Here is a 14411-nt window from a genome sequence, read left to right as displayed (position 1 = left end):
AAAAACTATAATTTATTTTTCAACAGTAGTTTAACAACAGTTATTTTTAATTCAGCTTCTCGGTTGTGAAGTGGAACAGTTGCGAAACGCATTCACCAATCGAACGATTGAAGCTCGGGACGACGTCGTCACCAGTCCACTCAATCGAGACATGGCAATCTATGCTCGGGACGCTTTAGCAAAAGCGGTCTATGACCGACTGTTCAGCTGGTTGGTGTCTCGGATAAATACTTCCCTACATTCGGAGTACATTGTCAAAAAGAACAGCGTCATGGGCATTTTGGACATCTACGGATTTGAAATTTTCAAGAAAAATAGTTTCGAACAGTTTTGCATCAATTTCTGTAACGAGAAACTACAGCAGTTGTTCATTGAATTGACCTTAAAGCAGGAACAGGAAGAATATCTGAGGGAGGGCATTGAGTGGGAGCCGGTTGAATACTTTGACAACAAAGTCATTTGTAATCTGATAGAAGAAAAGCACAAGGGCATTATAGCACTGATGGATGAAGAATGTCTCCGTCCAGGAGATCCGACTGACATGAGCTTCTTGGTGAAAATGAACAACAATTTGGGTGATCATGCTCATTACATTTGCCATAGCAGGGCGTCTACTACCGTTCAGAAAACGCTGGGACGAGACGAATTCCGACTGGTTCACTATGCCGGTGATGTAACGTACAACGTTCATGGTTTCTTGGACAAAAACAACGATTTGCTTTTCAGAGACTTAAAGGAAGCCATGTCCGGCTGCAAGAACAACATCATCAAGACCTGTTTCCCATCGTCGGAAATATCGAACAAGAAACGACCTGATACGGCTGTGACGCAGTTCAAGAATTCACTAAACAACTTGATGGACATCCTGATGTGTAAAGAACCGTCCTACATTCGATGCATCAAGCCAAACGACTATCAAACTCACGGTAGATTCGATGTTGAGTTGATCCGTCATCAAGTTAAGTATCTTGGATTGATGGAGAATCTGAGAGTTCGTCGAGCCGGATTCGCTTACCGACGAACCTACGAACTGTTCCTCCAGCGGTACAAATGCCTTAGCAAGCAAACCTGGCCGCACTACCATGGACCGGCGAAGGAAGGCGTCCAGATATTGGCATGTGAACTAGGCTTCGATCGCGACGACTATCGAATGGGAAAAACAAAAATCTTCATTCGTTTGCCGAAGACTTTGTTCGACACCGAAGATGCATTCCAGGCAAAGAAACACTATTTGGCATCCATCATTCAGGCCCGCTGGAAGGGTCGTCGTCAGAGACAGATTTATCTAGCAACCTACGCTAAGATTATTGTCTGCCAAAAGTACATCCGCCGGTTCCTGGCAATTCAAGAACGCAAACGTCGCCGAATCGCAGCCGATAAAATACGATTCTTCATCAAGGGATTCATCACTCGGCACGAAGAACCTAACGAGTGCAATAAATCATTTATCGAGCACACCAAGCGGCACTGGTTGAACAAGCTGTCCAAGAAATTGCCCACTTCCTTCATGAACCACACCTGGGGACCGGCACCGAAGCACTGTCAGGACGCCTCTACCATTCTACGACGGCTCCACAAATTGCATCTGGCACGAATCTATCGCTTGAGCCTCTCACCGGAGAAGAAAAAACAATTCGAGCTGAAGCTTTTGTCCCAATCCATGTTCAAGGGCAAGAAGAAGAACTATCCGGAAAGTGTCGGACCATGGTTCGTGGACGATCGGATATCGAAGATGCACGCGACACCGATCAGCAACTTTGTGGTGACACAGATGGCAAATGAGAAACTGCACGTAAGTCTTTCCGTTAAAACCATGGTTTTGACTTTAATTTTAAACGTTTTTCAGTATTCCACTCCGGTAATCAAGTACGATCGACACGGTTACAAACCGCGCGATCGATTCTTCCTGCTCTCGGACAAAGCCGTCTACCTGCTGGACGGTAAGACCTACAAGCAGAAGCACCGCCTTCCGCTGGACAAGATCGATTTTTGTATTACCAGCGAACGGGACGGCATTATGCTGATACGGATTCCGCTGGAGCTCAAAAAAGACAAGGGCGATTTGATTCTGGACGTGCCGGACATCATCGAGTGCTGCATCTGGATTTTAGATGTGGCCGGAAATCGAAACATCGTCAACATCGTCGAGACGGGATCGTATGTTACTCTACTGAAAAAAACTGTGTTTCAAGATTTGGCATATTTAAACAATATTTCCTTTTTTTAGCCTTTCGCACAATCTAGTCAGAGGTAAGACCGGTGTGATTGAGATCCAGACTGGACCACAGCCCAGCATTACGAAGGCAAAAAGTGGAAATCTATTGGTTGTGAGTATTAATTTGCATTTTGATTCTTGCATTAGTTTATCACCTCTCAATAGCTTCTCAGTTTCTTTTCATACACCCCTGAAGAAATCGTCATTGTTAGGAGTTGTTCATGCTCACATTTATCTTATATGAATTCGCAAAACTAAAGTTATTAAAAGCAAATTAATTAATTAAAGCAATTAAAAGCGAATTAAAATATTGACTCTCGGTTTCAAAATTTGAAATAAAATGTTCCACATTTTGATTGATGGTCGTTGACCTTTTCTAGGGATAAGAACCATTCATTTCGATTGTTCTTGGCTTCAAACAAAGAACATAAGTGATAACTTCTGAAAAACCATGGATAGTACTTATAGTACTAACTTACTTGTAGCAGCATAAATTTGTCATGGCATCCTGGCGTCGTGACCGGCCCACCGCAGTCTCCCAACTTTCGTCGGGTGTACGATGGGAATCTGTCCAAGCAATGTATGTAGATCGTGATTCATATGACTGCGCTACTCTCCGCTTTCCGTTTGTACTCCGCCAAAAACAGTTTCCAACACCTTTCGTTCGAATACGGCAAGTGCACGTATGCCTTCCGTAAGCAAAGTTACTATAGTCTCAAGTTCTAAAGAACTACCGGTCTGATTTTGACTTCTTCAGATTTGTGCTGCGGCGTATGCTCTGCGATCGAAGCGTTCTGCAGAGCGAAAAGTAGGGTCGACTTTCAGCTTGAATGCGTCGTTGGATTTCCTCACTGGTATTGTTGTCGTTGTTTCCTCTGGAGTCTCTTCCTACCATATATTTGGTTTTCGACGCATTGATTTGTATCCTAATACTCCTAGCCTCCGTTTTTAGTCTTGCATTGCAAATTGCCATTCCAAGGCGGAACGGACCACATCACCCGCTCCAGGGTAGCTTTAATTGTACATTAACTGCCATAGCTGCCCGCGCTCGACTGTATCATATGCTGCCCTGAAATCCACGAAAATACGATTAGTGGGCACGTTGCACTTCCCACATTTATGGAGGATTTGTTGGAGAGTGAAAAATATGAGCGGCAGTAGCAGGGGGCCCATAAAACCTGCCGAATACTACCCTGCGAATTCTCTTTCTGTTGGCGAAAGACGACGTAATAAAATCTGAGAGAGCATATTGTAGGCAACGTTGTTCAGCGTAATGCCGCGGTTATATCAGCAATTGAGCCATACGGCCTATTCGCAGATGGGACAAACCACACGTTCCATCCACTTCTCTGGTAGTTTCTCCTCCTCCCAAATTCTTGAAATTATCCAGTGAAGTGCCATTGCTAGCGGTTCTTGGCCATTTTTGTAGAGTTCTGCTGGGAGTCGATTCTTCCCGGTAGTTCTATTATTCTTCAGCGGATCAATTTCTCGCCTGATCTCTTCGGAATCGGGAGCCAGCACGGTAACCGCGTGCTTTGTAATCAGGCAGGCTTCAGTGTGTATCCTTTACGAGATTGGTTCACCTTCTCATAGAACTTGCGCGTCTCATTAGCCCGGAATAGTCATTCTTGCTCTTCACGATCCCTGTCCTCCTTCTGGTGCTTTTTCCTGCTCAGAATCGTGGTCAACTGATTCCATGCTCCTAGATACCTGACCATATTCCGTCTCGTGGTAATGCTTAGATTGTTTTTCCAAGCCTTTTTTCCTCTCCATCGCTTGTTGGCAGCATTCCCAATCAAACCAAATCATTTCCTGCACTCGATGTTTCTTCACCTAGCACCGCGGTTGAAGGTCGAGTGTATTCTGTTCCATTCGTTTTCGAGGGTCCAAGCATCATCTAGCTTCACAGAAGAAGGTAGAGCTTCTTCCAGTACGCGCGCATAGTTCTTGGCAACACGCGGGTTGTCTAATTACCGAAGGTGAATACCGGTACGATTTTCAATCGAATCTTAGTTGTGTAAATCTAAAATTTCTTGCTCAGTTCTTAAGGCATTAACTGTTGACTGAATCTCCTGCTATCGTTTCAATTCGACAGAAAGCGACATCTACGTCCGGAATGCGAAAATCACTGTTTACAAAGATAACTACCATTTCAAGAGTGTCCACTGCCGTTTCAAATATGAGATGTAAAAAATGTATCGGGCAAGTGGTTGCCTTCAAACGCGTCATTTGCCGTGTTTTGTGAATTGATCCTTTCATTTGACTTGTGGATGACGTCGGTCATCCGGCGTTGGACATATTAGGCAAACATGTCTGTCAGACAAATCGTTCGATGGCGTCGTTCTTACAGAGACCTATTACTTTAGAAGCATTATACATTCCTCAATAGTTCTGATCATGTCGAAGTGCCAACCCAGCTAACATTTTCATATCTATATTAAGGGTACAAATGCGAATTAAGTACCGATATGGATCCAACAAACAAGTCAGTCGTCGAGACCGAGACGTTTAAGCCCAAGGCTTTTTATGTATCCAATAAAATCGTATTCGATACGCAAAATCAGCTTAAACGTACTATTTTGGAGGGGATATATTCGCAGAATAATAATTGTGAACGATTCATTTTTATAAGTACTTCTTTATGAAAAGAACTGTACGTCTGTCTTAAATGATGATAAATGATTAAATGTCAACTTGTGCGCGCGTTATTAAGTCTTAATTATGATTCTGAATTTGTTAATCGAGGGTGTCCCGCATCAAATTGCATCACGGAAACGCTGTCGAAAATTACCTGATTGACCGATCCTTTTCTAACTTTCAGTCAATAAAATATAACCCATTAGCAAGCTTTTGGCATATTTATTTCATTCAACTTCAATACCATAACCGTATGCTTGCACCTTACGCTTAACTCCACTCATAAGGTTCTGTACAACATCTGGCTGCAGCTTCTTCTGTATGGAAACTCTTCCTCAGATTTGACCTCCTTGGGATGCTTCCGTAGTGCCTGTTTCATAATAGCCCAGTATGTTTCGATGGGCCGTCATTCTAGTGCGTTATGTCCTTGGGTATGAAAGCAATCCCGTTGACTTCATACCACTCCAGGACATCCTTTGAATAGTAGCATGAAGCTAAATCCGGCCAGAGGATCGTAGGGCCCTCGTGTTGCTTCTACAGAGGAAGCAGACGCTTCTACTACAGTGTAGATACTCCTTGAGGTAGATCGGCTCGTTTACAGTTCCGGTAGTCCCGAACGGCGTACTCCTGGGTGTACAGTTTCTGGGCCCGTGACTTTCCCACCACATTTTGCCGTTCGTCACAATCCAAAGCCTTCTGCCCTTTGTACGTATGCAGTCCCTCCCGTTCCTTGGCTCTCTGAACAAATTGGACAGATTCAACTTCCCTGTCCGAAGCATTGGGATTCTCCTTAAACGCTTCCACGACACGTTTGTGATTCTGATCACTAATACAACATCTATTTTGACCGCATTTCTCCTACCGTTCGATGCTCAGAGTTTCGTAGTAACGTGTAACCACATAAGACATAACTCACTCAAGTTGTTTTCTGATGTCCCAAAAAGATAGTTGAGGATTTTCCAGGTGCTTGCGCAAAAGCAATTTGCAACGTTGCTTTTCGGGTGATGCCATTTTTCAAATGTTCGAAAAACTGACAGCGTAAACAATACACTCTGAACTATTTCTAGCCAAATTTTCGAGCAAAAATACCCAATGGCGTTTGGGACGTTTTGTATCATTCAATATTGAAGTCGCGTCCGTGAAATGCGAAGTACTGCTTCTCAGGCAAATATCGTGATATGCAGTCATTGGCACGGTCTGCATCAATTCCATCTTACAGCAGATCTTGCTCTAACAACTTTTAACTGTGTTATCAGAATGTTAGCGGCATGTCCTTTGCCGAATACTTTCTTGTCTGTTCAGTCGAATCGTTCAATGTTATTTTTCTTACGGAGCCTTGCAAGGCATGCCAAATATTCGAACTGTGGAGACTGGAACGAAGTTTGCCAAATTGAAAAAGCAACATTCCAGATCTTACGACGGTCGAGTGCTGTTCACCGACGTGTTAAGGCCCACGTTGTAAAAATAGTGCTTGAGAAAATAGTAAACAATGCATATAAGCGTACGTGAGCCAACGTTGCTATGCGAATTACTCGCGTGATGTACAGATTGAACTGAATACAGACCTGAATTATTCTGGAGATACGTCAACTAGCAAAGGAAACGGTTTGCCGTCTGTAATGAAGTTTGCAGACCAAACGGGAACGAATGCAGCTGGAAATTGTGAGCTTTTTCCTGAGAAGTTTAACGGGTGAAAACTAAAATTTTGGAATTTTTTTCTCAGGCTGTCAAAAAAAGACAAAGATACATGAAGAAGATCTGATCTACCGAAATTATAGATACATTATCCATTGTTGAAAAAATTAGTGTAGATTTGAAAACGGTCCGTAATCGGCTGTTCGGCGAAGCTTTCGTTTGACGTCGAAACAGGAGCGCTGTACAGCCGTCATGCCTACTTTGCGAATGCATCTCTTGCTCTACCAATCAACTGTTTGCAATTCGTGGTTCGCTAGTTATTTTTGTACACCAAGGAACTCAAAATTCTGAAGAAATCTTCGATTGGGCGCACTGAGACAGATTTTTCGGGGTCGTGGTTTTTGGGAACAATGGGATCGAATGGGTATTCAGGAACGATTGTGTTTTTGGCGTAATGCGATGATGATCTATCCGGCCAAAACAAGTATCGTCCATCTGCATGATGTTTTAGTAGAAACGGGATCAAAATTTTCTTCAAACATTCGTCTGGTGCATCTTAATTACTAGCCAAACCAGCCCTTTGTTGAAGAAACGAGAAAAAGAACGATGTCCTTCTGTGTCCAAAATTTTGGCTGGTCTTCCACTACCTTGCTTGCGAATAGTTGTTGGGCATCTTAGGATATTGAAAACAGTCGAAGCCGCAACATATTTGCTTTTTAAATATTGTACCGCACGCTATGTCCGAAGGTACTTATTAGTTAACTCACATGCACCTCAGATTTTTCTTCACAGGATGTTAGTATTAATCAAAACAATTAATTTAGAGAAGGTCTTAAAATATTCTATCTTGGTTTTTTTGACAAATTCAATTTTCAAGGTTATTTAGGGGTCAAGAGATCATATTCGTTGTAATCGACCACCTCCGATTTTAACCAAATTCGGTATAATTGCCTATTCCGACCCCACATTTAATTTCTCTAAGTTTTGTATGGATTGAACAATCCCCCTTGCAGTGACATGCAGTGAAAAATGAGTATTTTCGAAAATCTGGGAAAAATGGAGAAGCGTCACTGCAAGGGGGATTGATCAACCCGTACAAAACTTTGGGAAAATGAAGGTGGGTTCGGAATAAGCAATTAAACCAAATTTGGTTGAAATCGGATGTGGACAACTACAACGGATATGATCACTTGAGAGGGAATGACCCCTAAATAACCTTGAAAATTGAATTTTTCAAAAAACCCAAGATAGAATATTTTAAGCCCTGCTCTAAATTAATTGTTTTGATTAATACTAACATCCTGTGAAGAGAAATCTGAGGTACATGTAAGTTAAATAATAAGTGCCTTCAGACATAGCGTGTACCGTATACTTTTTGCCGAGATTTTTGTGGCAGTTCGTAGAAGTGTACAACGCGCTCCCGAAATGCTTCTTGTTTCGACGTCATTTTAAGCAAAACAAAACAAAAAATATGGACAAAAAGAGGAGAGAGAGCTAACACATACATACTCTCATTTCTCTCTGAGCTCGTTTGTTGTGGAGTATAGGGGCCTCAAAAAATTCCAAAAGTTTAGTTGTCACCCGTTACTAGTGATAAATCTCCTTGATCGCTAACACTGCCCCGCTTTCCGGCTTTTGCTGAATGTTATTAATGAGAGTTGTGTTGGACGAGACAAAATCCCGGCTATTCTCAAGAATTCCACCGCAAATTTGCTTGCTCTTCTTCGGTATATTTTTAATTTATCTCTGTTTACAGTCATTTTCTCGATGTTAAGTTTCCAGTACACAGCAAAGGGGATATAAGAGACATCGGTGTATCGCTGTCTGAACTGGGGCATCCAGCTATTCGAAAAAGTCGAATAGTTGAGATCAATTTGCTATTACTGCAAACAATCCATCGACGATTCTCAAAATTGATTCACGTCGATCAACTGCGACAAATCCCCTTACGCTACGGATGCCATCCCGAGCAAGGATTGACAACAAAAGTATATCAAAATTATTACATATTCTGCTGTTGATATCAAATAGAAAACATGTTTTGTTACCAACTCAAAATGGCACTTATGATGTATCAGACTTTGTTATCATTTTGCTTTCATTTTTATTGAAAGAAAATGTGTTGGTAGATTCTATATATGATGTAAATAAATCTTCAATATTTAAATTAATTTATACTCACTTAAATTTTTTTCTAGTAAAATGGTTGGTTTAAATTAAATGATGATAGCAAAATGGTGATGATATGATAGTAAAATGATAACTAATTCTGCTTTCTTATTAATATTGTGTAACAGCAAGATTAGTATTCCGTTTGATATTTTTGATAGCAAAAGTAGTATTCAATTTAATTTCACGGCGTGGAATTTTTGCAATCAATTTTGATATTTTAACCGCTAAGTCGACCAAAATGAAATCACACCGAGTATTCAAAATCCGTTACATCAAGATATCAAATTTTGTTTTCAATTTGCTCTAAAACCCTGCTCGGGATGTCAGTGCACATCCAAACGGATGCAATCAACACCAATCTTTTTGCTACTTTTGATAAGTTATATCACGAATTCGCGACTGCCAAGCTCGACAAGATAAGACCTAGTGACGTTCGCTGAAGTTTTACGTGTCTGATTGACATCTAGCTGTTGAAATCGGAGAATCTATATTCAGCAAGTTTATTGTTACGTCCGGTATACCGCAAGGCAGCTATCTTGGCCCGCTCATCTCTTTGTTATATTTCAATGTCGTGAACTTTTCGCTACACGGACCCAGACTATCCTTTGCTGATGATCTTATTTTTTTGAGATCTCATCTAATTTTTAAATCAAAAAATAGAAGACGTCATGTTCCTGCAACAACAACTGGATAGCTTTTTAGAATGGCGAGACGAAAATAGAATGGTACTCAATGCTAGCAATTGTTCAATTTTGTCGTTCTCTAGAAAGAAGCGATCATCTGATGACTGTGAACTGCTTAATAGAAAATCTGGCATCAAGGATCTAGAAGTCCTTGACTGATATCTCACCTCAAACAGCGCATTATTTCCGTCATTTACGAGGATGGCCAAAAATTCACGGTATATACTGTCGCTACTCACATAACAGTCTCTATATAGGAAACTCCATAGAAAATGGGACTGTTATGTAAGTAGCGGCAGTATATTGCTTGAAGAATTTGTATTGCGCTAGTTATTCAATGTTGGAATATTGCTCTGCGGTTTGCTATCCACATTATCTTAACGGCGTTGATCGAATACAGAAAATATAACGCAGATTCGATTCGCCCTTTGTCACCTATCATGGAACAAGCAGCTCCACCTACCGAGATTTGAAGTGCCCCTGATGGTAATTTCATTAGACGCCCTTGCAATCAGAAGAAATCTGTGCCAAGCAATTCTTATAGCTGATCCCAAGTAACCATAAGCATTAATCTAAAACCGTATATTGAAAATAATTCCGCATCCCAAATGCCAAACTTTTGTATATTAGCAATCTTAATGCTTTTAAAACGTGTATTAACATTTTTGATGCATAGAAGCATTAACGTAAATCAGCATTAAAGAAAGTAATATCTGCGCATATAACGTAACAATATAATGCATTTAGTCAATTGCATTAAAATGAGCCGTAAGTGTTGATAAACGGCTTGTACTTGACTTCTTATTTTGCTATTCTACGGCCACTATTCGTGCCCTCTTCCACCTAACGAATGCCGTCTTTTTCTACCCTATTGGTAATGCAGGACAAGTAGCTATGATATGAGAGGCAATATCACCAAGATTTAAATACGACTAATTTCTACTCACTCAATCACATCTGCTATGGTTTAGATAGCAAAGGTGCAAGGAAACGAATGAGGTTGCATGACTAACTCCTGGTTCGAGCCCCTGTCTAGGCGGTAAGATTATTCAGCATTTCAAAAAATGGTTCTGTTTATCCTGCTCCCCTTGAGATGCAACAAAAAAAAAATCGCTTGTTTCTTTAAATCCCGGCTGAATCTATTTTTATTTACCATAACAAGCAAACGATATGCCGTCGATACTTTTTCGATACGTCGATAATGTAGACAAAATGACGTTTCGTTTAAGCCTCAAACAAACACTGATAATGTTTATTGGATGCTTGTGGCGTAGCATTTTAACTACCCGCTATTTCGCCTTTTTAGCATTATGTGAGTTCTACAGAAGTATATAGAGAAAAATATGCTTTTAATCATCGTTCTGTTTGCTTATACAATGTTGTCCAAGCACTAGTGTTTAGAGCTTACTGGTTACTTGGGATCTCCTGATGGCGAGGACTGACTGTTAAGACTGTTAATGGCTCCTCAACCGCATCAATCTAGGAGTTCAATTCCGTGCTCTTCGTAGCAGTATGTTCCTAGAAGTGCCATTTTAAAGGACAAACTATGGAGCAAACAGAGCCATCGTTAGACTTCCATGGGTCTCAAGTCAAGTACCGATTGAGTTAAATTTTTATCTCTCTCGTTAAACATATCATAACAATTTTTTAAATATTTGCAAAAATATTTGAAATTTCAAATATACATCAAGCAACTGTTCTATTTACCGATCTGCCCAGAATAGTAATATAAAACCTTACAGAATAGCAGAACCCAAAGTTGGCATTTGGTTCATCAATATAGATCTTTGATCTTTGAATGGGGATAAGTCAAATTCGCGTTGACGGCATTAAACAATCTCTTGCACCCTCATAGCAATGCCCGTATGTACGTGTGGATGAAAATCTGTCAAATTGTTTCAATCTCTTGCGCTCTTTAAGAAATTCCTATTCCGCTTCACTCCTACAGTAAACTTTTGGAGGTGGCAGCAGCTTACGTTCGACAACGCGAATAGAAGCCATCTTATTGTGGGCATGAAAACCCCACCATCTTCTCTTAAATATGTACAAATTACAAACTACAAATAATATTTTACATATCACATATCCAACAAACATGTTTATGGTCAAATAATAATTGAATGCTAAATAAATCGGTCTCACCAGCGAGCAATACAAAGCTTTTAAACAGTATGGATCATTAAAATCCTATTCGATTTTGGATATAAAACCGAGCTGCCGGGTTGCTTTTGAAATGGCAGTCGGCTCTCTTGAGTACCTGACATCAATGTTGTGAGGTCAAAGTAACCCAGACGAAATTTAGGGAAACGATTTGAAATTAGTTGCTCTAGCAACGTTAGAACAAAATAAGACTTTTTTCAAGCTTACAATGTTTATGACAATTACAATACAGCAACAGAGGTGTTATATATTCTTCGCTGCCATCTCCCGACAGGCCCAAAAGGAAATCAAATATAATAAAGTATTTGGTACAATTTCACAAGCAAATTAACGGTTTGAGTTGATAAAAACAAAAATAACCACGAGCAATTGAACGCTTATTTTCTCCCAAAAGATGGCAGTACAGTACTGTTTCTTTTCGGACATGAAAATTATTTATGGATGTTTCGTTCCATTTATGTCAAATTGTATCTAATCTAATTGTAACATAAAAATTTAAACTAACGAATACTATATCACTACTTCTAGATTGCTGGCCAATAACCGCCCTGCATGCTGATTGGACATCAACAAAAAATCGATCGTTGTGGCTTAAGGAAAGCACACCATTTGAGTGCACACACAGTTCAATCTAGTAACTAAGTTACCTGGTAAGCCACACGATTTTCAATCTGCAATTCAACTAAAGCTGTAGGTACACATCGGCCAACACAACTGACTTTTGGTCTCGTTTTTTAAGTGCATAATGACGGCGACACATTGCGGAAAGGTTCAAAGCACACAAATTTCACGTTAGAATTGTGGCCTTCAACAAGTAGCTACCAAGTGCCATTAGGTGATAGAAGCTGTAATAAAACTTATTTTTCAAAATCTTCTACAATATTTACTAGTGTTTAACAACATTTTAATGTATTTTTAAAACAAAAGCAAAGCTTACCAATAAACATGCACCTTTATGAACAAACACACAAAGAATGCAAAAAAACTATTCAGATAGCCAGTACATTTTAATTTTTAATCTTCTAATCCCGTCGTCCCGTTAAAAGCAAATATTCATTAAATCTTATTTACTCAACGCGCAGTACGCAACACGCAAAGCTTGTTAGTTACAAATAATAATGACAAAAAAAGAGCTAAACAATGTAACGTCCCCTCGTTTGATCTTGAACCCTTTTTTTTTGAGGTTCAAGCCTCCGCCACGTGATTTGCCTACCGTATTGTTGAAAAATTTAAACCCCGGGAACAGTGCGCACGAGTCAAACAATGATACATTGCTCCTAAGGCTCTTTCGGTATCCTGTAGCGGAAATCGATATTTTCAATATCTATAAATTTCACCCAAAAAATGAAACAGGCAGAAGCAACCCTCGCAGAAAACTATGAACCTAGACAAAAGGCGTCGCACCAAGTAAAGGGATACCGGAGCAGCTACAGGAGAAAAAAAACAGCGAATCAAGATCCGAGGGGACATTCACTAATACGCAGAAACGCGAACTGCGTGTGATACCATACGACGACGCGACGGTTACGGTCCATAACGCAACCATTAATTATTACGATTTTATCCACTGCTTTTTTTACGACATTTCTATCAGAACAGAATGCGCCTCGTTTTCTTTCCTATAGCGCTTATGTGACACATTCATAAACAATTACGCGAGTTTGGCACACCCAGCGAGGCGCAGAAAGGTACCATTCTTCATCCTTCCAAATCCATCCATGCTAACCATTAGACTGTTATGTTTATTTTTATTCGAGTCTGTACTTATAGGATAAGTGAGCGTATCTTTGTAAGTCGACTAAGCATACTGGCGTTGCTCAGTTGCACCATTTTTTTCTATTCATGATTTTAGAATTATTAAGCTTTGTAAAGAACAAAATAAAGATGTAAATAAATTTAGCAACTTATCGAGACATTGTTTTATTTCGTTTATTTTGATCAGAACTAATGTTCCAAAAACGCAAAAGATATGTTTAATAAAGCATCGCCTTCCAGTTGGCTTTGAGGTATGATGCTTGCCTAATAAGCCAGTCGTCGTATGTTCGAATCTCGACTGGGAGAGGCTGTTGGAGTCAATAGCATCGCGGCAACTGGCCCTGCAGTTGTCCATTGTTGTTCATTGAACCTGGTGTTAAAATCAATATTAAATATTATATCGATAATGTTTTGAAGAACCATTTATTTCCCATCGTCAAAAAAAAACAACAAGAATGCACCATACTGCTTCCAACAAGATTCTGCACCGTCTCATCAGGCAAAAACTGCACAAGCTTGGTGTGAGGACCATATTCCGGATCTTATTTCTTTGAAAGAGTGACCTGCCGCTTCGCCTGATTTGAATCTTCTCGACTTCTATGCATGAGGTCACATGCTACACTCTTAAATGATTCTACCTGTAAATAGGTCGGATTTAGTTAAAGCTAGGTTGAAACTACTCAAAATGCCCTTAAAGTGTACAAACTCAAACTTTGGGTAAAAATTTCAACCAATTTTGGCTACTTGCTACCGATAATTGAATTATTCTCCATGACAAATAACGCAATTTTAAGTTCCTACTACCAATTTTTTGGTTGAAAAACTACTCAAAATCTATTAGGTTTAAATTAGACTAATTTAAGACAAATGTTATGGGTTAACCTCAAACGAAAGATACTCAAAGTTAAAATTTATGCAAGCGTCTTATTTTTGTGATTATTTACTTTACTGGCAATTTTTACTACTCACCCTATACCGTCAAGAACTCATTTACAGTCCATCCATCCGAATGTATTTGTAATTAAATAAGAAAAAATACAAAAAAAAAATGCTTGGCAAGAGCACAATCTTAACATTACCCACGTCTGTTTGTCGCGCTGTTCCCAATAGGAATATCTTATGAAAAATAGTGGAATAATCCTTTTACCTTAACG

The 14411-nt window shown here is 39.9% G+C and overlaps 1 protein-coding gene across 2 annotated transcripts in view; it reads left to right on the top strand.

Moving 5' to 3' along the window:
- LOC128734941 (unconventional myosin IC) overlaps positions 1-12314 on the top strand; it is an 88813-nt gene extending 76499 nt beyond the window's left edge. Inside the window, exons 7-11 of one of the 2 annotated variants that reach the window (XR_008411998.1) lie at positions 56-1792; positions 1847-2157; positions 2228-2327; positions 12031-12152; positions 12242-12314. Coding sequence is in view for 1 of the 2 variants with exons in the window: in XM_053829358.1 (XP_053685333.1) it covers positions 56-1792; positions 1847-2157; positions 2228-2327; positions 12031-12045 (2163 nt within the window). In the remaining variant the exon portion in view is untranslated. The other variant, XM_053829358.1, reaches the window with a different exon arrangement.
- Positions 12315-14411: the final 2097 nt, after the last annotated feature.

Source organism: Sabethes cyaneus, chromosome 2 (assembly GCF_943734655.1).
Source record: "Sabethes cyaneus chromosome 2, idSabCyanKW18_F2, whole genome shotgun sequence".
Lineage (NCBI taxonomy): Eukaryota > Metazoa > Arthropoda > Insecta > Diptera > Culicidae > Sabethes > Sabethes cyaneus.
This window is presented reverse-complemented; position numbering and strand designations above follow the sequence as displayed.